We start from the raw sequence: 24873 nt of genomic DNA, 5'->3' as shown, positions 1-24873 counted from the left end.
TTTCTTTATTAGTTGTTTGCCTTATGTGATGCTGCAATAAAGATACGGGCTCAGTGTATCGATTTAAAGTGACGAGTCTCTCTGACAGGAGATTTGTTCACTGTGCAAGATTTTTATTCACCTTCATCATTTTGTTCAATAACATCTTTTCATCTGATTCCACACATACAATGTATTTACATAAAATGTACATAGCAACAAATACTACAACCTTATTGACATTATGCAAACGGCATGTGTGAGGAATGTACAGTTTTAAATGTAAACGTCGATTTCCAGTTGACACCTGAGCACAACAAGCCAACAACACAAAATACATTACAGATCAATTCTTCAGCTGTGTTTACGGTCACACAGTATTTACAACTGCTGTAATTTAAAAATGAATCTGCGGTTCTTTGACTTTGTCTAAATTCAGTTTCAGGTTTACAGAACAGGAAGAAGGGGACTAAAGTGAACATCATGCAGCAACATGAAATGTGAACACGTTTTTAAAATGTCTGTTTTGAGGCAAGAGGTGGATTTACATTTTATATGAAGGAAGAGAAAAGTAAAGTTACAACCATCATCATCATTCTTTACAGTGATCAATCCTATAACATCGACAAAATTAAGAATCTACAGTCAAGCTCTGTGTGAAGCAGCGCTTTCAGTTTCATGTTCACACTGGCAAACCTTACATGCTGAAGTTTAGAGCGTTAGAAATGTTATTCTCACATTTTAGCGTGCTTACATAACACACAGTACAGCAGGGGTTAAGGGGAATGTCATTAGTTTTGCAGCTAGTCATGATATACTGGACAACTTTAAAGATTTCTTCTGATGACAGCACTGAATGAAAAGTTAAGGCATAACCGTAATCATTAAAAGTCATTTAAATTATATTTTATGGTAATCCATCAAATTATCATTGAGACTTTTCCCTCGAAACCTCAAATGTAAACTCTGTGGTAGCAACAGAGGAAAAGTCAGGGGACAACCAAAGTCATGAGGACTCTTCTACTGGGAATAATACACTTCTTTAAAAAAAAAAAAAAAAAAAAATGTCCCAATCAGTTTGTAAATTACGACATATTTAAAGAGGAAAATCTGACCTTCTGGTAGAGCCAGAGGAAAAGTCAAAGGGTCATTCAGATTCTTCCTCTGGGGGACCATGAATGTCTCAAAGAAACTGATGTTGATCCATCTCAGAGTTTTGGAGATATTTCCGTCTTGACTGAAGTGGTCTAGGAGCGTTGCCACTAACATGGCTAAAAAACAACGCGGTACAATAATAAAGTTATCTAATCTGTACATATGGAACAGTATACGATAGACTACATAAAAAACAATCAATTAAATTAAATGAATCGTGCATGCAATCCAGTTAATTGAAAGTAATCTCTGCTGACATGTTAATGGACAATGTTGTGTAGTGTGGACTAATAACTGAAAACATCTGCTCCATTAGCTGCAGAAACGGTCAAAATGAACATCTGCAGAGGCACTGTGCACTCAGACTAAACTAAAAGCTTCTGTAATCTGAGATACATTGCAAAAACAGGATCTTTTTTTTTTGTTTCCTCTGGAATGTTATCCGGCAGTAATTCATCTGAGTGTTTGCTCCGTATAAAACTGTCTTAGACAGGAGGGGAACGTTGACTACACAGGTTATACTATAGAGTCCTCCTCAGTGAAAACATGACAATGTCATTCATGATGTTACTACTGCTCCTCTTAGCGACACAGGCCATTAGGTTAAGTGCTCCGAGTTCTCCGGTGCAACACACCCTTTTAATAAACATCTTCTTCCTATAGGACACAGCTCGTCTCTCGTTCTTGTCCATCGCAGCTCCACATCAGATGGAGCCGTAGAAGCTGTAACTGTTTACCTGTGTATCAACACTAAACGTTTAATACAGTAGGAGAACAGTGTTTTATAGTGGTCATGTTTGTGTGTTTTTAAGACATTCATTGCTAACGTGAACTTAAATATTACACCCATTTACTTAGCTGGTCCTGTCTGTTAAAGTGGTTTCAGTGCCTTTCACTGATCACTTGTCGGCTTCAGCACTAAAATGTCAAATTGTCCTTCAGTAACCAGATTTACCTGCATTGCAGCAGCACATTTGGAGCCATGCTTTGAGTAAAAAAAATGAGAAAAACAAAAAGCCGACTTGTTAGATGGTTTCAGATGGCAGAGAGGTGCTCCTGACACTCCAATGCCCGTCGAGATGCGGGGCTGCATTTGGTCAACATGGATATCTGGGTGCTGAAGTTATTGCCGTTGCTGCCAATAGAGGGCTGCTGGTACTTAGTCCCAGCACCCAGGAACCTTTGCAGCATCCATCTGCGCCACTTACGCTTGATCTCCGCCTGTACCTGAAAGAGAGGATGAGGAAGAGGATAAACAGGATTAGGAGGGGGCGTTAAAAGGTGGGATGGCACACAGGAGGGAGAAAATGTGATTTAGTGACATAAAAGGAGAGTAAACATCTTGAAGAGATGTACTCACCTCTCCATTTAGAAAGCAGTACAAAACAGCAACAACAAAACCCTGCAAAAGAGACAGAAATCTAGATAAAATAAGAACTGCTTTTCAAAGACATACCAGTGTGATTTGATAGTATGGCTGGGGAAACACTCAACATGCTTGTGCATGAATAATGATGGTAAGATTATGACCATCTTGAGGCTCTAGACAGGAGGTTCATCATGCAGATCTCTGGGAAATGTTCCCAGGAGATATCATAGTGAGCTTAAATGGTTATAAATTAAAAATACTTTCCATAGGAATCATTCATTGCACTTGGCTCTTAACATTCACATTCAATTTCATTGTCAGTAAATCAGTAACCTCATTCCTCTAGCATATAAAACATGTCAGCTAAACAAACAAGTTATTTGTTTTTATCGGGACAAAATTGTCTTCATTTGCCAAGCTGTTATCTTCTTATTTCACTGCTTTCTATCTGGTGCCACACATAGACTTTATATAAATATGGATGAAACATCTCCATCTCCTTCTGTTGGAAAGTGAGGCCAAATACCTCCACGACGGATGCAAACCTATTGTGCTGTTGATGTTATTTGGAGCCAAGACACATGCAGAATGAATCAATTGGTAAAATCAAGTTAGATCCAACCTGTTCAGATCCTTACAATTAGCTAATGTCAAAACTGGACGCTGAGCTGACGTCATGTCCCATAATTTGGCTAATTTCAGAACCTGACACTGAGTTGGCATCAGACCTGGAGCTTGGGCTGATGTCAAAACCTGATGTTGGGCTTAATTAAAAAACACTTCAGTCAGCATGATAATAACTACAATGACAGAAACCATGTTTGAGAAAACAATTATTTGACGTGTATTTTGCCCCCTTGTTTCATCTGTCAACATTGTGGAGGCGGGACCTATACTGCAGCCAGTCAACAGGGGGCGATCTAAATCTTTTGGTTTCACTTCTCAAGAGCTCTTGTGCCATCCATTTTTATACAGTCTATGGTGCCACAACACAAGATGGCCATTGTGCACACAGCAAACAAGAATTAGAAGCATCAAATCCTTTAATTAGTTATAAAGCAGTGCTGCTTTTGTATTACATTTGTATAGTTATGTGTCTGACAGCTTGCATCCCACATTGTGTGCTGTTATATGAGATTACCTGAAATGACCCCAGAATAAGATCGAACACCATCCTCACTTGGGGGTGGATGTGGTCAGGGATGAAGGCAAAAATTATGTAGTTTATTCCAAAGAGAGGGATCAACAACAGTGTGGATTTAGCCAGTCTCCTAAAAACATAAAGAAATGTATTCAACAAAAAGAGTCCATCCTTTTTGAAAAAGACACAAAAGATAGACTGCGGGTTATACTTTTAACTTAAAAATAATTTAATTTCTACACTTACATTCAGTGTCACCTCAAATAACAATATAACTGTACCCCATGATTCAGAATCAGAATCGGGTTTTATTGCCAAGTACATTTACACATACAAGGAATTTGACTTGGTGTATTGGTGCTAAACAATTAACAAAGAAATAAAGCAGAACTAGCAACAACTTAAATAATACAGTATAAGAAGATATTACAATATTTAAAATAGAATTTAAAAATGTAAAATATAAAAAAAAAACCCACAATGTACAAAAGGTGCAATGTAGGAGCTGGTAACCTACGAGTACTGATTGGATTCCTTTCTTCCGATGTCGGGGCAATTCATTTTCTGTCGCAAAATCCGGATAATACGGATGAAGAGAAAAAAGTTCACCTGCCAAGGTAAAAGGGGGATGAAGAAGATTTGTTGATGTAATCAGATTATGCAGAGATGTTTATAAAATGTTGCTCGTGAAAGAGGCGTCGTGACTCACAAGTATGGTTACTAAAATAGGTGTCTCGATGATCCACCATGGCCTATCATTAATTATATCCCAGCAGCTGTTAGAGGAGATAACAGTGTAAATACATACATATTCTTTTGATTAAAAAAAACTAACTTTGCTACAAAGGCAGAGAGCATCAACTACATGAACAGAGGTAGAAAAACATTTAAAACTGAGGCCACACAGAATGAGTTTTCTTCATGACGACTAATGAACTCACATGATGAACATTGGCTCAATATGTTTAAATATGCGACTTCAAAGTGTCTGAGTTTCCTTTAAAAGAAAAAAAGGAAACAAAAGCTCTAAAATATGACAATGACGTTGTCTTGTGATGTCATGAACGAGGTTATAAGATTGAGAAAAAAGTCGGTGAAAAAGCATAAGAGGAAATAGCTAGGTTGATGGTACATCAGGCTGAAAGGAACTAAGAGCGAGTAAACATTAAAGGGAACACCGGGTTAGAGAAGATCTGAGCGAGGAAAAGAAGGGACTGAGAGTACATAGGCAAAGGGATTATGAAAGTTGAGTAACAGGGGAGTGAGGGAACATAAGGGATATCAAAATGGGCATCTCAACACGGGGTGTGTCCATGACTTCCTGCTTGCAGCTTTTTGCTCGTCTGCATCGGCTTTATTTTTTTATAACAGCGGAGGTTGCCGCGGAGGGAACATAAGGCTGAGGGAACAGAGAAATAAGATAACACCAGGGGATATATTGGATTGAGTAAAATGGCATGGAGAGAACATAGTGCTGGGGGATCATTTGACTGATAAACATGGGGGTGAGGGAACGCATGGGTTGGGGAACATGAGGCTGAGGAAACATTGGGCTGAATTGCAGAATTAAAGTTAATATAAGGGAACAAAGTGTGAAGATCACATGAACTGAGGGAACACAGTGATGAGAAAACCCATGGTGAGTTCACAAAAGATGAAGGAAACATGAGGTTAGAAATCAAAAGACGGTGAGGGAACTTATTAGGAAATTCCACATTACTTATAAATGCTGTTTTAATTTTAATTTTAAAAAATCTGTTTTCCTGTTTTTTTTTTACTTTATAAAAATGTATTTAACGCTCAGCTCTTCATTTATTCGCAATGATGTTTGAATCCACTGAGAACCAGCTTATCATCACAAGAACCTTTTTATTTTTGTTTTTGAGTGTGTAAGTGCCTTAAAAAAAACACACAAATGACTCACTGACCCCGGATCATTTAAATAAGCCTTCGTAATCACCCATGCTGAGATAAAGATGGTTGGAGCACCTGAAATGAAGAAACATAAACAGAACTTGTGTAAATGATTTCAACATTAAAATAACAAACACTAGTATTAATATCCACAGAGTTCAAACAACCAGCATGTTGACTCAACAACACCAAAAAGGAAAGTAAGGCTTGAGCTTGTGCACACTGATTCTCTTTTTGGAGTCATTTATAGCTTCAGTGATATTGCTTTTTCGGTATGCATATCATTGTTTTTTACTGAGTGCTCCGTGCCAATATTTGCTTATCTTTGGTATCTGCAGGAAAGTCACAGGCTTGTTTCCATTTTCCGGCTGGTAGACACAACATCTCAGGCCTATTTATAGAGTCATTTTATTGCTGAGAAGAAAACAAGAAATTTGGGGAATGAATATTGAATATACATGTCTTAAGAGCAAGTAAGATGGAAAGTAAAGCCTGGAAGGCCAGAGTAATTGTTTGAAGGAGGAACATGGACAAAATATTTAAAGTTATTTTCTTCTGGCTTTTATTGGAAAGGACAGCTGAATAGAGGCAGGAAATGATGGATTTGAACCTGTGGCCGCTGCAACTGTCAGGAAAAGGGGAAGAGGGATACAGTTGCAGACCACCTCAGTGAGAAGCTAGAAAGTGTTCCCTCACAGAACTATAGCCTCCATATAAGGGATGCGCAACATAACCGCTCGGCTATTGGCGCCCCATGGACAAAATATTTAAAGACGCTTTTAAGGCTAGGCCCTTAGTCCTGGATGAATACAGTTATTTTATAAAAAAAGTGCTTACAAAATGGCATCTTATTGAGAAATGTATGTATCTAATAGAATATTTGAAATGAAAAAGAAGTGTTGGATCTTTCATTTGGTAAATGGAAAATGGACTTGAGCATGTATATCAATTTTTCTAGTCTCCTGACTACTCAAAAAGCTTTTACACCGCAGGTCACACCTACACATTCACACACTGATGGCAGAGGTTGCTATGTAAAGTGTAAATCCCATTCATAAGCATTTATACGAAGCAGCGGGAGCAACTTGGGTTTAGGTGTCTTGCCTAAGTACACATCGGACAAGTGGCTGCAGGAGCTGGGGGATCGAACTCCTGACCTTCCGTTTGAGAGAAGACCAACTCTACCACTGAGCAACAGCCGACCCAATTCCCTTCAGTTCAGCATTTATTTATGTTACATATTCTAAATTGTCTTTTTTTTCCTATTAAGAACATCAAAAGCATGGCAGGAGATGAAATTATAACAAGAGCAGAGTGCCAGCTGCTGCTCATCTAAAGCTGGATGCAAGACTCATTCATATGCAGATTAAAAAGACAGAGTATTTTCCTGTGAATGAACAAAACATCGCTCATAAATTCATGTACATTTGATCATGTGTGCTGTGTCTCTTCAGAGTAAAGACAAAACAGACATCTGAGTCGCCGGGTGATTGTGACCTGATGGGGATTTGAGTATTTAATGTTGCTATTTGTGATGGATCAAATCTCCTCGCAAACGATCTGGTGTTAGTATTCATCGACATATGGTATAGATGCTGCATGGCACGTACCCCAACCAATCAGGATGTACCACCAGAAGTACTTCCTCTCAGAGAAGAAGGAAACGGCTAAGAGAGTGTGGAGATAGAAACCCTCCACCAGCAGCCAGAAGAAACTGGCCATGATCCCGTACTGGAAGAAGACCACCACGGCCTTGCAGCCCACCTGCAGTAGAACAAAGACATTAGTGGCTCATTTCATTGTGAGGGATCGTTATCATTACATTGAAAGATGAAGACAAATGATGTTGCCAGTTCATGAGGCAACACAGAGAAAGCTTTTAGTAAATTACTCTCAAATTAGTATTGATGCCTTGCTTATAAAAAAAACGATCTGTTAGGCTCAGCAGTCATTTGTTATAAGGAGCCACGAGGAGACTAATTATCACAGGGAATATGAGCACATTAAGATAACAAGAGGAAACACTACAGTGGGGCTGATTACACTAATAATGATTGCTACACTGACTTAATGTGCAATCAAAGTATATTTGTGATTCATTTTTATATCTGAAGCCTCCAAAGAAAACAAATATCGTGCTGCTGTTTGCAGCTCAGCGGGTGTTTCACTCAAAAGACATGGTGGGAAACACACTGATTCACTCACTCTGTTACAGTTACTCAATAGCTTCCAGTGACAGTATCACAAGAGAATAATGTAGCCAGCTTGTAGACTCATGAATCACTGTGTTGCTTAATCTTGCAACCATTTGCTCAAATTAGGTACCAGTTCCTGGTCATACACTTCATTCAGGACCAAGGTTGTAAATGTAAACCCTTTGAGTGATTCAAAGAAATGTTTCCTTTACAGCACATCATCCAAAGTCCTTAATAAAACTCTAATACATCCAGAACTCTGCTGCACACCTTCTCACCCACACCTGATCCCGTGAACACATCACCCCTGTCCTGAAAAAAAGCTCCACTGGCCCCCTCAACCACCAGGCCCCTTCCTACCTCACTGATCTCCTCCACCGTCACACTCCTTCCCCTAGGCTCTGTACCTCTTGTCTCCCCCACACAGATCCAAACACCGGACCTGGGGGGGACAGAGCCTTCTCCATAGCTGCCCCCTCCCTCTGAAACTCACTTTCCACACATATTAAACTCTGCACTGACCCATCCACATTCAAATCATTACTCAAGACTCACCTCTTCAAAAGAGCTTTTAATGTGTGATTGTGATTTGTGTTCTGTTAATGTGAGGCTTATATGTTGTTGTCTATATGACCTGTGTGTAATGTCGCAATGTTTGTTGGTTTGTTCTTACTGTGTTGTCTTTCTTTCTTTTTTTAAATAAATGAACACTGTCTTTGAGTTCCTGAAAAGAGTTTCATAAATAACATGTATAATTATTTTTATTATCCTGAAGCAAAGCTGGTGTGCTGTAGAATTTAAAGACGAGGGACGTATGAGAGACATAAAAAGAAGTCTAAGAAGCAGGTTGAGGTATTGTCACTTTTTAGAGTAAGAATTAAGTAAGAACAAACACCCACCAAACACTGGCTCTATCTTTCATAAAACATTGACAGGTGTACATGTTTCCCTCCACCAGCCCAAGTTTCCAATGAGACTTCTCCTACAACTACGAGGAGAAGTACCTATAAAGTATCTATATGTATAATGTTTTTGTTTATGCCTGAAACCGCCACAGGAAAGGTGTCACACGAGGAGTTTTGGAGCATACTGCAAAAACAGCGTCTTCTTTTTTTGTACACTTTCCCTGGCAAAGATTCTGGATGAGTGGTAAAGTGAATGGCTCTTAAAGAGGTCAAAAAACACCAGCAACACTTGTATTGTGAAGATCAACTTTAATAACTTTATTGGACCGGCTCGTTTTCGGCTTGTGGCCTTCATCAGGGTCAGGGTCAAGAATGTTGGTGTTCTTACAAATATCACCTGTATGAATGAGGTTTTAGATTTTCACTTAGGCGTAGCGCTTCAAAACAAGTAAACCGATCTTGATGTGTAAAGATGGTGGTGTTCTCCTTTATTTTGTTGCTTCCCCCCCCCCCCCCCAAAAAAAATATTTCACTGTTGATTTTGGGAAAAGATAAGAGAGTGAACAGCTGTGTTTGGATCAGGACAGCCCGTGTACCACGCAGAGGACATCGCTAAACTCAACCATTAACAAGCAGCACTTAGAGACAGTAAAGCAGGTGATTTACAGTGTGCCTTTCTAATCCTCTGTGGCAATAAAGCGGTGGATTCAGCTGGAGCAAGATCTGAGAAAACACACCAGTGACGTAGATGACTTGATCAATCGAATTAAACTGAGTATATCAAACCTATACCTTATATTACTGTATATGCAGCATCTAACTTAATAAGCAGACACTGTGTTTTAAGAGTATGTTGTCAAATATAGTGAATAAAAAAACTAAATTCAGAGCGTGTTTTATTGACATTGCTCTCTGTAGTTCAGGCCTAATGTTCAACAAACAGGAACTCTCACGACATCCTGCTGGACAGCTGAATGAGGAAACAACGTCTCAGGAGTTGGAAGGACTTGGCAAACACTGGCTACACCCAGAAGCACTTGAGCGCTCGCATGTTAAGTAAACTCTGAGACAAAGCATCAAAGTCAGTAAAGGCAGAGTGAGTAATTAAATAGATGCATTTTGCCTCTGCCGGGGACAGAAACTGACAGCCAGCTGCTGCTCGTCCATCACGCGAACGGTTTGTCATGAAGCAGGACTTGTTATTTTACAGGGAGGAAAATCAATGAGATGTAAGCTTCTGCTAATAAAATGGACACGTTGGAGAGTACGACAGGAGCCTTCAGGGGCACAGGGGCGTGCGGCATACTCACGGTCGACTGGCAATCGTCCCTCTCCCTGACGTCAAACAAAACGGCATCTTTGATGAAAACGGCCACAGCCTTCAAAATAAAAGCCACAAAGAGGTTCATGTGGATGTAGTTTCTTGTGCAGTGCAGCTTCCTGTAAAACAGCACAGATGTAAAATCAAGAAAATGTAAACTTTCCAATTCAATCCCATCCAAGGCACATTTTAAAAGTTTACCGAAGTGCTGCACAGTTTATAAAAAAAGCAGAACATTTCAAACAAAGTCCAATACTTAGAACTCATAACACATAAACACAAAAACACATAACACTGATACATGAGTGTAAATAAAGAAAATGAAAAGAGATATAAAGACTTTTATAAGTATCCTTGGATCAAGTTTGTTTCTATGACAGGAATGCAATACATATTCGGAAAATACTCAGAAACCTGACCTCTTTTAAAGCAGCACACATCGGAGTTGAACACTCAATATAAGCTGAGCTACTTGTCGAAATATTAAGCAGCATGTAAACCCTTCAGATGTCAGAAAAGCTTAATGCAGGTTTATGAAATGATCTATTTAAGGATTCATCCAATAAATGTGAGACACATTCAGCACAGAGATAAACAGGAACAGCTCATAAGGGCTTTATAGAGAAAATGTCACATTTGTAAATTCTCTCTTCTGGGTGTTCTCAGACAAATACCTTCCGTGTGAGCTTATCATTTAGGGGTTAAATAGTGTAAACTAATCAGGGCGGGTGCAATGACACACAGAATCAACCAGCTGCCTCAACGCCGCGTGCTGCAGCCGAACGTAAACAGCGTAAACAGAAGACCCTCCTCACATCCTGTGTCACTGCTCCACAGTCCAAATCATTAACATTTCATCAGCCTGACAAGTAAACACGTTGCTTTGGCTGTTAGGCTGTAACACACAAATACTCCAAATGCAATCTCTCCCAACTGAGCAGACCCGGTTGTTTATTAGGAGCAATACAAACCATGTACTTAAGATCAGTGCTGTGTCATGCCAGCATGCACAAAAACACCTTCACTCTTCACTAGAGGACTGGAGGTCAGAAACAGAACATGCTGTGAACAGCAGCAGCTTGGCAAAGCGACTTTAGTGCTCCTTGCAGTCAATGGCTTTGTTTGAGAAGTTTTGCAACAGCTGATAATGTCAAATATGTCAAATCTTGCCTCATAAAATCTAGTAGAGTAACATTACTCTGTGAAAAACACTGTAAAGCTTCTATAAAAGGCAGGAAATATGGTGTGAGATGAGAGGACATCAGGGCTTTATCACTCTAAATGATGGGAAAAAGGTGTTTGATTGTCCTTACACAGGGACATTAAGTAGCATTTGATGGACCTGCTTACCGAAAGAGACACAGTATGATGATGGCGATCATCAAAGATATGAGAGACACACTGTGACCGATGGTGTAACCCACTTTGATAGCGTTGAAGAACTCTCCCTGCAGAGAAAAAATAACGACACTCAGTTACACTCAAGGAATACGTTTGATCTGGAATATACTGTAAGTCTTCAATAAAAGTAGCAACAGAGGAAAGGAGGAGTTTGAATCCTTGTTGCTTCACTGACCGTATTCTCCATGGTGTTGTTGGGATTGTATTCACAGTCTAATATGTAGGAGTCTATACTGATTGGAGTCCAGCCATCCTCAGTGCAAGTCTTTGACAGGTTACCTAATGAGCAGAGGGGAAGAGGGAATATTCAACATTACTCTTGCTGCCTTCTGTGGGGGACCCAGTGTATGTTAATTAAAAGAAATGTTTTCTTATATAGTGTGAATGTGTTTGTTGTGGGTTCCAAGAGGATTTGGATTGAGCCACAAGGCAAAACTTCTCCTACATTTAATCACATTTAATGATGTCAAGCAGAGATGAATGAGTCTCACTGGAATACTTCATGAAACTAAAAGGAAATGAAAGGAGTGACTGAAGGGGATCAGTCGTCCCACTGCTCAGAGATGCCGGGACCGTTCCCATGTGTATACGGCTCCATCTGTGTCATAATTAATCTACACACACATTTATACACGTACACACAACCAGGAGGCCAACAGTGGAGCGGAGTGATATTTTTACTCTGTCCTATCCATGGGGGCAGATGTCAAAGGTCGAGGAGCATTGGACTGACCATAAAGAGAAGACGGAGCTTTCATCTCAGAGAAGATTATAGGAGCAGCGTAGAGCTCTGTATGTGAAGGAACAGTGAGAAAGAGCTCTGTAGAGCACAGTGTAGTGCAGTAAAGTAGAGGTGAAGAAAAGAGTATACTCAACCAAAGTCCTCTAGAGTTAAGTTTTATAGACCAGTAGAGCTCACTTAGCGTACAGTTCAGAAGAGTACAATTAGTACAAAGAGTAGAGCTCCGTATAGCTAAGTCAAGTGCAACAGAGCTCACCAGAGTATGTAGTGCAGTTTTCTGTCCAACAGCAAACTTCAAAAACTACAGCTCATTACAGACCAGTAGTGAAGAGCTGTTCATTTAAGCGTTGTGTATCCTGCTAGAGCTCAGTGTAAGTACGCTTACAGCTCATTGGCTGGAACTGAGCTCTTTAGAGTTAAGAAGAAAGTTGTATTGGAAAATCCAGTACACTAAAGCTCACCAGAGTACATAATAGTAAAGCACCATAGCTCACCAGTGTACAGATCAGAACAGTACTACTTCTACTATATGCTAAAGTATTCTAAAGTGTTAACAGAGTATGAAATAGTAGAGCTCTGTAAAGCTTGGTCGAGTACAGTGGACTGCAGCTCAGTGCAATAGTGCTTTGAAGAGCTCAGTAGAGAATAGCAGATCAGCATTGTGTAATGGTCAGTATAGAAGAGCTTGTTGGAGTACAATGGAGTTTAGTAAACTAAAGCAGATGGGAAAAGAGTAGAGCTCTGTAGAGTTTTGTACTCTGTAGAGTCCTGTAAACGATAGGGTTTTTAGTAATGAAAACCTCTGAAGAGCTCAGTAGACAGGAGTAGACTGGAATATGTTAAGGTACATTAGAAAAGAGTTTCATATAGAAGAAAAGACAAGAGCATCATAGAGCTCTTTAGAGCTCCAAACACTAGAGCTCTGATATGAGAGCTCAAGGCAAGGGTTTCCAGAGGTCTGAAGAAGAGTAGAGCTCAGTAGAGGACCATCGTAGCAATAGTTCCTAACAGAGAAGAGCTTTGAAGATGAATGTTTTACAAGTTCTTTAAAGCACCGTATTCTTAGGCTCTAAAGCTCGAAGTTTCTTGAGTTCTGCAGAGTAGAGTTGGGTTGAGCTGAGTAAAGTTACAAAGCGTGTTGTTGATGTTGGGTGCCATGGAGTAGAATACAAAGAAACGAATAGCACAGATTGAAAACAAGTAAACAGATCAGGCGTTTTTTTTAATATTCAAGTCTTGTCTTACACTTTCTTCTTTGTATTTATAAGTAAATAAGAGCTGCAGAGTAGGAACATTTCAAAGAAAACCAATCTATTAATGTCATTTAGGAAACATCTAAATCAGAGTAGTGCTCATACTATCATACTCTCTGCCAAGCTTGTAAGAGTAAGTACAGCTTTTTATAGTAAATGTGCATCACTTAAGACATTAAAACATTCAATGTTGCTTCTGTTACCCTCTCTCTCTTATTGTGGCTCTTGTTCTGTCTAATATACCTTTTTACTAAAGACTCAAATGCAGAGAAATGGTCACAAAATCATTTAGAAGATGATGGTATGCAATGTTGAGTGGATTGAGTGGACACAAGTGATTACAAAATAATGCACACTATGCATAATAAAATCCTCATTCCTGTAAAAAGCTCTTTAACAAACGAACATAAAACTTTCTTTAAAAGTGCCACATGTGCACACCTGTTGATGCATTCGAGGTTTTGGACTTTTGTTGAGAAACAGAAGGGAAATGAAAGTTCAAATTTGACACTTATCATAATCAGATTGACAGCTGTTCTAACTAAATACATGAGGCTTATCTAATCCTGTGATCAGCACGAGGCACACATTGACTCCTCTGTGATTCAGTTCAGTCTCTTGTGTAATATTTATTTGTCGCATTTCCTCACCTCTATCCTCTCAGTAAAGAAAAGAAGCTGCGTGAGTTGGCATCAATTTAATCCCTGCCCTGAATTGTGCTCTATTCATCAAAATGTAGGACATTCCTCACATTTCCCAACTGTTTCGCTCCACAGACGCTATCAAATCAAGACCGAGTTGGGAAATTACAAGCGATCCAGAGTCTTGGAGTGTGTTTGCCATTTAAATATGGTCGCCTCACAAATATCTGAGTGCGCACTGCAGAGAAGACGGAGGCTTAGCTTCCTCAAACAACATGACAAGACACAATGGTGCTGATAAGCCCCTGCTGTTTCAGCCCATGCCACCGCTGGATTTGGCTTGTTTGAGGGATTGCCAGAAGAATGCTTTCATCATCCCCCAAAACATGACTGCAAGGATTTTTAGCGACATGCACAACAAGAAGGAGAGCTGAAAACAAGTTAATCACCCCTGCATTGTTTTAATTTCAAGGATTTTTTAAAGCTTGACTTTTTCTGAATGTGTTGCATTTGTCTGAGTCTAATTATACCTTCGAGTAAGCTCCGTATTAGCATGCTATGATTAGCTTCGGATAAACTGAATATAAAGGCATGAGGGTGAAATCCTCCAGCACGCTGTCACTCTCAGCCTGCCAGAGGCCGAGTCTCAGTGTTGTTGAAAGAGATGGATGACTGCGTGTTTGTGTTAGACCTACTAGGTAAAAAGTTCATGAGAATGGCAAACTCTATCTCAACTAAATTTATGACTCGCCTTTAATCTCTGTGGCGCCGTGTTTCGTCATGCTTGTTTGTGTGTGTGTGTGTGTGTGTGTGTGTGTGTGTGTGTGTGTGTAAGGCTTATAAAAATGAATGGCTCTGCATGTGTCAATAACTTGAGTCTTTTGCAATTCACTGAAAGTGAACACATTTGAAAAGAGGCTAAATTTACTTTTTTGATACTGTGACACATTCACAAAAAGGGCAACTTCTTAAAAATATATATTTCTCTGACCTCCTGGAGTTGTGAAACCTTTGAAAATGTATTGAATACACTAGAAAAAAGTGCAGTGGTCAGGCTACACAAATGAGCCTTATTTCCTCGTTTCTGAGAGACTACGAGGTTCTCATCGGACAGGTAAAGTGATTTACAATGACCTGAGAGCAGAGCAGGTTTAACCAGCTGATTTATTGATTTATTGAATAATTGATAGAATGCTCTTCAAAGTTAAGTGTTAGATCACCTTTAATCCTGCCGTTTTATTTTAAAGCTTGTTTGCCTCATCTTGGTCCTTGGTCAAAGGTTTTTTTTCAAACTTTTTTCCCTTTAACCCCATAAATCCTGTGATTCTTCACAGGAGCCCCCCCCCCCCCTTTTCCCTTGAGGGCTCTCCTCTCTTAGGTCACTCTATCTCCCATCTGGGTCACATCACAGCTTCCCAGAAAACCTTTCTGCTCAACACTGAGCCTCCAGATTAAACTGATAAATCACTGGTTGTAGTCCCTCTCATGACCTAAATATGATGGGGGGGGGGGGGGGGGGAATCTAAATAACAGGGCCAGGAACCTCCTCATCATTTCTGTTGTGACACTCAGGTTTGTAAATCACTGCAGTCATGCACACCCCAAATCTGTTTTCAAATTTACCTTCCAGCAAACATGACTGATCAATGACGGAGTGAGTTTCAGAAGCTTTGTGCAGGGAAAATGTCCTCAATATATCAGGTACCATGCACACTAAAATGTAGGGTTAAATATGAAACAATGGTTCCTTGAATTACACAATGAATTAATTGTACACAAAAGCTCTAATAATTATTTTCTGGCCACTTGCAAGACATGTGGTACACCTAAAGCACATCTTTGGATGTATTGGCATTCTATAATGTTACTAAGTAAACCAAACACATGAGCAAACAGGTTTATATATAAGAGAATCTATGTTCTTAGGGTTTTATGTTCCTACACATCGTCTGAATAGGATGCTTTAAGACAAACTTTCAAAGGGTTTTTATATTCTCAGCCATGTTCTTCTTTCAAGAGGTCAAATGTTCAGTGTATGTTTCTGCTCAAATGTTGACATCACTCTCCCACAGCTTAGATACTATAATGTTATGTTCCTTAAAACCTATACCCACAAATCTGTGGAAGAGGCAGTTTTTGACATTATTTGTATCTTCATATAATTCCACTGCTTTAACAGCATCTGAAAAATCTATCTCGTTTAGTTGTTTGAGATTTTAAAATAGGCCTTATCGATCTATCTTACAGTATTAGTGGCTATATGACTCAGATACCAAAGGACTGACCCCTATTTATGCAAACATTAAGCATACAGGTCAAATTAAGTTTCTGGCTCCTTAAATAATAGAAGTAATGTTGGTCCAAAGTTGAATCCCTTTAATTTTTATTTTTGTTTCCATCTTACATTGTCAGAAACATACGGTTAAATGCTACTACGGCAGCTAGTGGCTAACTTAATCTGTTTGCTCCAGCACCAAGCATCTGATTAAGACAAACAAGATCTGTTAAAGGGTAACAGATGGATTATAAGTCAAGGTGACAGTATTTTACAACACAGGAGGAGATCTGTGTACTTGGTTCAACAAAGTTTATATTTTTTTAAATCTGCTATCCACACATTTACACGATATTCATAAGGTGAGCGCTTGTGGCCGAGAAAACCAAAACAACATGCTAAAAAAGGCTAAAATGCTGAAAAGCTCTTAAGCACAGAATAACAGTAAAGTTTTAATAACACTCTGTCAGTTCATCACTGAAACGTTCATACACTAGCACAGCATCAGTTTATTAAGAAATAGAGGTTATAAAAGAACAGTTCTAGCATTATAATCAAGTCTTTTTAAAGTATCTTAACTTCCAATAAACAAACATTTCTTAAGGCTTAAAGGTGAAACTGAGGCTTCACTGAGAGCTGCATCGAATGAGTAACTCCTCCGTGTGGTCATTAATGACAAATGGAGATGTACGAGACATTCAGAGGGGAATCATCTCAGCTACTACAAACATAAAACGAGCCAGTGAATTCTCAGGAGAGTGGTGTTCCTTTAATATAATTAGTATTACTTCCCTGTGAGGCTTCTCTTAGATTACAGGATGATGAATAAACACAATTATGTGTCTATAAAGGTGCCAGATGAGAAGCTGTTAATCTCTCTGCGACACAGCCATGGCATGTGTTTTCAGTTTTACTTGAATCTTTGTGAAATATGAGATGTGTTAGAAACAACACAGCTCATCAGCCAGGATTACATCATCTGCTCTTGATGTTAAGCGTTTCAATACTAACTTAAAGTGGTCTCAATCTGCTCAATGCCAGGGAACATCAGATACAAAGGGGAAGTTAAGGAAGAATAAAAGCGAGCAAAATATTCTGAAATCATTTATAAATAACTTCTTCCTCCTTGAAAGGAATTTTATAACGAGAGGATGAGGATTTACAGGACCTGCATAATGTGGAATATGCTCTGTAATCTGTATACCGGTTGAATATTCATACTGTACATTGTTTCAGACTTAGTTTGTTTAAAAAATACAAGAATAGTCTCTGTATCAGCTTGACGAGGCTAATCTGTCACGATTAAAGGAAGGTAATCATGGTTTTCTATTTCCTTGTATCCACAGCTGTTGATCAGGAATATAAAGGCCACAATATCTTTTTCTTCTAGGTTTGATTTATAGATTCAAATAGTTGATTTTGGGCGCAGGCAGACTAATGGTTAGTGCGTGCAACTCATGTAGAGAGGCTATAGTCCTCCAAGCGGGCGGACCAGGTTCAAATCTGACCTGTGGCTCCTTTCCCGCATGTCATTCCCCACTCCCTCTCTTTTTTTCTCTCTCCCAGATTTCTGACTCTATCCACTGTCCTACAGCATCTCTGAATTAAAGGCATGAAAAAGCCTAATAAACAAACTTCTAAAATGTTGATTTAAAGTTTGGATCTGTACCTTCAAACCTGAGTTCAGCCTGCAGTCAGTGATGTTTGTGTCACTTGGAGGCAATGCTGAAAACAAAACACTAACATGTCGTCAACTTAAAAAGATTACGTAGAAAATGTTCTAGTTTACAGGTGAGTTTACGATGTTTCTTTTGAGCTGTGTTTGTCATAACCTGACAAACCTAAGTCCAATATTCAGTTTCAATGTCATTTTTATCTTCATCAACCTCTCAGGGAAACATCGAGCTAAATAAATATATTTTAAGCTACATGCTCCCCGACATCACTTTAGTGTTGTTGTTAAATTTGTTATGACTCTGAGCAGATAGCATAAAGGTGATTGTAAGATCTGTTTCACTTAAAGGAGCTGCATGTCGCCTGAAACCGACCAATAAGAAGAGCGAGAGTGAACCAAAACATTAAGGCTGCGTGGGCCATGAATCTGAAACAATGAGCTCAAAGACACTAAATGGTTCCATAGAGCTCAGAAGGGAACTACAGTTAATTCTCTGCAGGCTTTGTTTGTTTTTACCATGAAGGACCTTCCTAAAGTGATGTGAGCTGTCAAAAGATAAATATTGATTACAGTGGCTTCTTGCCAACTTTTTAAAGGACTACTGGACACATTTACTGAATAGTCATTGAACATTTGCCAGAGTCTGCTTATTAGAGGTTTATTTTGGGGATTTTTATGCCTTTATTTAGAAATAGGAAAGTATAGAGTCAAAGTCAAAGAGAGAGAGTGGGGAATGACATGTCGAGGAGCCACAGGTCGGATTCAAACCTAGGCCGCCCACTTGGAGGACCATAGCCTCCGCACACTAACCACAAGGCTACTGGCGCCCCCAGAGTCTGCTTATTGATGTTTTGATTTACTAAAAAAAAAAAAAAATAAGTTACATACTTTCCCAGGTTTATCTACTTGATTCAGAATTTTCTTCTTTTTTTTTTCATGTGTAAAATGTTTGAATATGTTGTTGAAGGCTCATTATGGTATTTATTGAGAGGTGTAGCTGGTCTACACTGAACTTTCCTGCAATAAGGCCCCCCAAACGTGTGTCATAGCAGCCAACCGTAAAGAAATAATCGTAATTCTTACGTGTAGCAGAGAAGTAGAAGAAATATTTGGGGCAGGGGATGGTGACCACCTCTCCAACTTCTGCACCGGGCCAACAGGTGATCTTATCCCACATCCCACTGCAGCCTGTCAGACAGAGAGAAGGGTCAAAAGATAGACCTGTCACACATCGAAACACCACCCCACAGAGAGGTCAAAACATGCAGGAGAAGAAGAGTTTTGATGTTAGAAACTGTGCGAGACAACTCCTCTCAGTGACAAACAGAAACCTGCTCCAGGTGAAGGTTGAGCTCTGGAGTTCCCATGGCAGCAGAAACATGACAGCTTGAGTCAGACAGACAGACAGACAGACAGACAGACAGACAGACAGACAGACAGACAGATAGATAGATAGACTTTATTGTCTGTCCCAACAGAGACAGAAATCATCCTTTGTCGCTAAAGCCAAAACAGTGAACAACCTGAATCAACACTCCGACACTGACTAATACAACAGCCTCCTGTAACAAACTGTTATTTATATTCAACAGACAACTGCAACTAAAATCAGGTCACAGCACTTTATAACCTCACACCTGCTCACCATGAATCATCAGTATAAAAGGCGATATATCAACACCTGAGCATTGTCTATATTTAAATGTTACAAACCTAAAGGCAGTCATGTTTACATTCCAATGATAATGAGTGTTAAATGACTTTTTTATCGTGTGCAGGTAAGCAGAGTCTCATGACACCGTGAGTGAGGCTCAGTGGGGTTTCAGTTACACACAGAGGTAATAGAGGCTCACTGAAGCATCATTATCCATCAGCAGATTACAATTATGTGGCGCGTGCTGTGTGTATGCGACATAACACTGAAAGGGATGCTTCGCAAATTTGCATTAAGCTTTGTAACTGAAGTCTGTACTCTTGCAGAAGTCTGAAAAGGAGCCTCCGATGACGCAAAAATAGTAATTTTGAGATTACTAAATAGAAACTTAACGTCCTCCATATTGCTTAGAAGCTATGCTAACAGACTCTATGGAGAAAGCCAACTTAAAAAAAATTTATTTCACATTTCTACTACATATATGACCCAATGTCAATATAGATTCATGTTTCAACGGGTGAAGTATCCCTTTAACAACATGACACTATAGCTTCATCAGAGGTAAACTGACACAACAAATAAGCCAGTGAGTTTGCTCCCTCACTGTCAGTTTCATTTCATTCAACTGCTACATTTATTATTACCATATCAATATTAGCATCATTAAAGTATCCTACACATATTTCTAAGTCTGCATTATCTTTGACTGTTTTACTTTCTGTTTGTATGTGAACCTGTCTGTGTGTTTTTTCTTGATCTTATTTTTGTATTTATTCATGATCTTATTCATGCAGATGGATCATAACCAAACTACTACAACAAAAACTAAGGGAGCAGCAGCAATGATATAGACCAAAAAATAAATAAAAAATTAACAGAGAAATAAGAAACAAAATAAAAGAGAAGTGGTGGGCAGGAGTATTAGAGAGAAAAAAGTAGTATGTGAAGGCTAAGATGTTATTGTTTCCTGAGATAACTGTTGTCATGACTTGGATAATATAAATGAATTGATTGATTGATCCAGCTCTCTCTCTTTCCCGTTGCCCAGAGAGCACTAGAGGGGTTTTAAGAGTTGAAAAAAAAAGGTTGAAATCAGGTCTCAAAGTCTAAAGGTTTATTTCAACCTTTTGTCAGTCAGCTACAAAATGGTTATAACATCAACGTGTCAGAAACACATGTTTTGTTTGATCATTTCTACAATGTGTTCATTTTTTTGCATTGACAGGGTGACGAAAATGATGATTGTATGGGTGCTGCTAACAAATAACCCTAACCCTTTTTTACATACCAAGGGGAAATTCTGGTTTTACACTCTTTTATTGAGAGACATGCTTCTCTCACACATACACCCGAATCACACATTAGTGGAGAGATTTCAGAGTGGGGCTGCTACACAGGGAGAGGTGTTGTTTGTTCAGTGCCTTGCTCAAGGGCACATAGGCAGTACTCAAGAATTAACCTGGCACCTCTCCAACAACAAGACCAACTTTCATACTTTGGTCTGCGAATAAGAGGGAAGCAGATTAAGTATAGCCTTACAAAAAAAGGACATAACAGTGTTGTTTTTCTACCAATAGACTGCAGAATGTGCAGACTACAATAATGAGTCAGGGCGCTAAGAATTGTCATGAACCTCAACGCACCATGATATACAGTATCCAACGATTTAAGGCATTGAGAAGATGCATGCGAATATAAAACATCTCCGTAATGATGGGCTGTGTGTTCTTATCAAAAAGGTAGAGAGACATGGAAAAGGGAGCAGTTTAAAACAGTAAAGATTGCACAAGCACAGGTATATAATGCAGCTCTTACTATCTACATGTTTTTTTTTTCCTTGGAGACCCCCCTGCTGAGCTGAGCACCCCAAGGACCCACCAAAAAGGGATTCTTTGCTGTAATAAATTAAGATTAAATGTAATTGTTTTCATTGATAAAATCCCAATAGCATAAACCTGCACACACCCAAAGATCTCTGTATATAAACTATCCAGTAGGTGTGTTATCATGATTTAAAGTTTAAAGTTATTTAAAGTTAATACATGCAAATCTAATTTTGACATCCTCCGAGCACACAGAGCCTCAGTCACGAGTTTGAAACCAGGCTTTTTGCATGCATGTTTTTCATTGGTGACTGCGATGCACTGCACAGTAATACATCATTTTAGCTGCTATAAATATCTTGAATATCGCTATGTGAACGTGTGATGAGTGTTGTGACAGAAGCAGCTTTCCAAACGTCTCTGGTGAATAGTCTGTGAAAAAAACCTTTCACTTTCAGCAGGCGAGGGTCACTGTGTCTCTTTCTGCTAAACTTGTCCTGTGCATGTGTAAGTAGCTTTGTTGAAGAAACATTCCTGTATTCTTTAAGCAGTGAAACATATCATTTATTTGAATCCTTTCCATGGAAAATGTAAATGAAGGCTGTTTGGCACTACTTGTGTCACTTCTAACCTGACGTTAAAAATAAGAAGTAATCAATGTTCTCACTAATGATCTTTTTTTCCCCAGGTGATATTGAGGAATCAGCATTAATTTTAGTTTAATAATAATTTCTCACAGGACCTTTAAGAAGACTTTCTGTCTTCCCTGGAAGTGTCCCTGGATCACTTTCAGTATTTGACACAATGGATTAAAAAAAATAACTGATTAATTGATGATTAATAGCATTTAATGAAAATCAGGGGTAAAATATGATCAGTTAACTTTAAAAGTGACCCTCTGCACGTGTGAAAAGGTTCTGCCATCAGGAGGAAAACAGCGTTCAACCATGCAAAGTGTAATGAAGAGCCTGAGGGCAGGCTTGAGCAGCTTCTGTTGTCTTTAGAGCTCATAGTGTCATTTCAATCAGAGCCTACATGTTCATTTAAAAAAAAAGAATGGGATAAGAAAAGACAGGAAAACAAAGGTATCATACACAGACCAACTACATACCTGTGGTTTTGTTCTCGATCCTCGCCAAGCACATGCCCCTCTGCTTGTCGATCTCCTTCACCATGTCACACATCTGATTCTGCAGTGAGAACACCTGCAGAGACAGCACTTTGTTGTCTTTACATCCTCACAGATAATCCATCACTGAAGAGTGGATGATGCATGAGATAAATATGTGCCATCAATCGTAAGGAAAACACAACTACTGTCTACATCGGGGTCTTCCTCAGATGATGATAACATTAATCTACCCGACACACTCTGTAGAGACACAATCCATCTTTTTGATTCGTGTGACACTGGCAACATATTCTGAAGATTTGTATGATTCAAACATGTGATGGGAATCTTCAGGCCAGCGCAGCTGAATCTAGGGGGGGTTTACCAGCACAGGAGATATGGACACTGTGCAGGTGCAGAAGATTTATGGATGCTACTTAGGTGGATGAGTCTCCTCTCTGCGGGCATTTATCAGACGGGTAGTATACGGCTATTGTTAGCCAAGAAATGAGTCAATGTGACTGCAACCTCTCTCCCCACACGCATGATGATTCCAGGGTCTTGGTTATGAGAAATCTCACTCCTCAGGCTCTGCAGTGTTACTTCCTCTGAACTACGCCTGGAGAGGATGTTGTCAGTGATGGATCAGCGCTGCCTTTAGCAGCACAAGTTGGAGTATCAAGAGAAACTTCCTGCACTCCATCATCATGACAGTGATCATCACTTTCACCATCCCTGCCAGCAAAAACATCACCTCCCATCTTCACCTCTGCTTCACTGTCACACTGAGGCAATCAAACAGTCTGCAAGAGTACAAATAGATAGAAAAGCCAGCATGCTTTTTCTGCAGGCTTTGACCTCCAGCTGAATTCCTGCATGTATCATAACAGACATGCTTCTCCACTGGAGACAAAAAGACACATGGAGACATCACCATGGAGCCCTGTGTGCAGAAACAACCATCTTCTGTCTACTTCTGCTAATTTACCTTAATTTTAGCCATAAAAGCAGGTCAAGTATGGCACAAATACACCTGAATGTCACCGAAAATTAATTAAACTCTGAACAGTGTTCTGTTTGGATGCCAAATCTAATTTAAAGGCTCTGCCTCCGAGGTCTGTGAAATTGAAGGGATTGACACCTGAATGAGACCGATGGTGATGACATGATGGGAGAGGATTTAATTCTGGATTATAAAAACTTTTTTTTATTGAATAGCCCAAATAATACTGTTATCTATGTTGTAAAAATGTATGTGAAGAAATAAAGATACGTGATGATTGACCAAATGACGTCAAATTTCTCACACCTCTGCGCTGCATGCAACGCGGAGTCACGCTTCAACGCTTAAATAATAATAATAATAATAATAAAAGGTAGCGAACTACATGAGACACAGTTATCCGGTACTGTGCAAAATAATGCGCCCAATTTGCGGATATAATAAACCTGAGTATAAATGAGCAAAAAGTCAGAAGTGTTTCAAATACTCACCGGTTGCAGCAACAGGCAGCAAAGAAGGATGGAGCCGCGTTTTGAAACTTCCACCATCATATCCTTTAGTGTGGGCCTACTAAAGCTTATTGAAAAAATAAATATAGATTGAAAAAAAGCGCAAAATCAGTTAAAAGTTCAAATCAATGTGTCTGTAATCCCCCGCGGCTTCGTGAGGCTCTCCTCGATGACTCTTTCTTGACGCGCTCTTGCGCACTGAGTGGAGTGAATTTCTGCGCTCCTGAAATCCTCCTCCTCCTCCTCCTCCTCCTCCTCCTCCTCCCACTCGTGCTTCACCTTGAACAGCTAACAAGTAACCAATGAAAGATAATCAGAGGGGACGTCAGGGGGGGGTGAGGGCGTCAACATGTAGCCGCACAGAAAAGAAGGAAACTACTGTGTGGGTTTTGTAAATTAGGACACCACTGAGTCTTTGTGTGCGTTTTTTTTTTTTTGACAGCTAGTCTGAGGAAAGCAACAATGTCATCAGCTGTGGCTGCGGTGTGGAGTTAGATGTGTTGTTGCAGTTACTTTCTGTATTACCCTGTAAACAGAGCAAATCAAGTGTAGGCTATACAGCTTGAATGTTTGTTAAGGTTTTTTTTTTTATCCTCTGGGGAAAACAATACGGTAATTGAATTTTTACATTCAGAGCGGACTTATACAGTTTTTAAGTAGGCATATAATAAGTAGCCTACACCTCACCTGAGCATTCATGATTTAATGCACTGACGTTCAGAGGCAAATCATGCAGACTGCTTTTACTCCATTGCTTTGATTTGACAATTTAAGCTACTTCTTTAAAATACAACCATATATAAACTT

General features: G+C 39.4%; 1 protein-coding gene across 2 annotated transcripts; it reads right to left on the bottom strand.

Moving 5' to 3' along the window:
* Nucleotides 1–58: 58 nt before the first annotated feature.
* On the bottom strand, nucleotides 59–24268 carry LOC109995265 (vasoactive intestinal polypeptide receptor). 2 transcript variants are annotated; one of them, XM_020648936.3, is made up of 13 exons: nucleotides 24049–24268; nucleotides 22555–22648; nucleotides 19050–19154; nucleotides 11556–11659; nucleotides 11330–11427; nucleotides 9969–10098; nucleotides 7169–7322; nucleotides 5573–5633; nucleotides 4354–4420; nucleotides 4162–4253; nucleotides 3645–3774; nucleotides 2495–2536; nucleotides 59–2361 (listed from the first exon to the last, which is right to left on the bottom strand). In XM_020648936.3, the coding sequence occupies exons 1-13, from the start codon at nucleotides 24106–24108 to the stop codon at nucleotides 2170–2172; spliced, it is 1329 nt and encodes a 442-aa protein (XP_020504592.2). In that variant the 5' UTR covers nucleotides 24109–24268; the 3' UTR covers nucleotides 59–2169. The 2 variants fall into 2 exon arrangements, with proteins under 2 accessions (XP_020504592.2, XP_020504598.2); XM_020648942.3 differs by lacking the exon at nucleotides 19050–19154.
* Between the last annotated feature and the right edge of the window lie 605 nt (nucleotides 24269–24873).

This window comes from Labrus bergylta, chromosome 4 (assembly GCF_963930695.1).
Source record: "Labrus bergylta chromosome 4, fLabBer1.1, whole genome shotgun sequence".
NCBI classification, from domain to species: Eukaryota; Metazoa; Chordata; class Actinopteri; order Labriformes; family Labridae; genus Labrus; species Labrus bergylta.
This window is presented reverse-complemented; position numbering and strand designations above follow the sequence as displayed.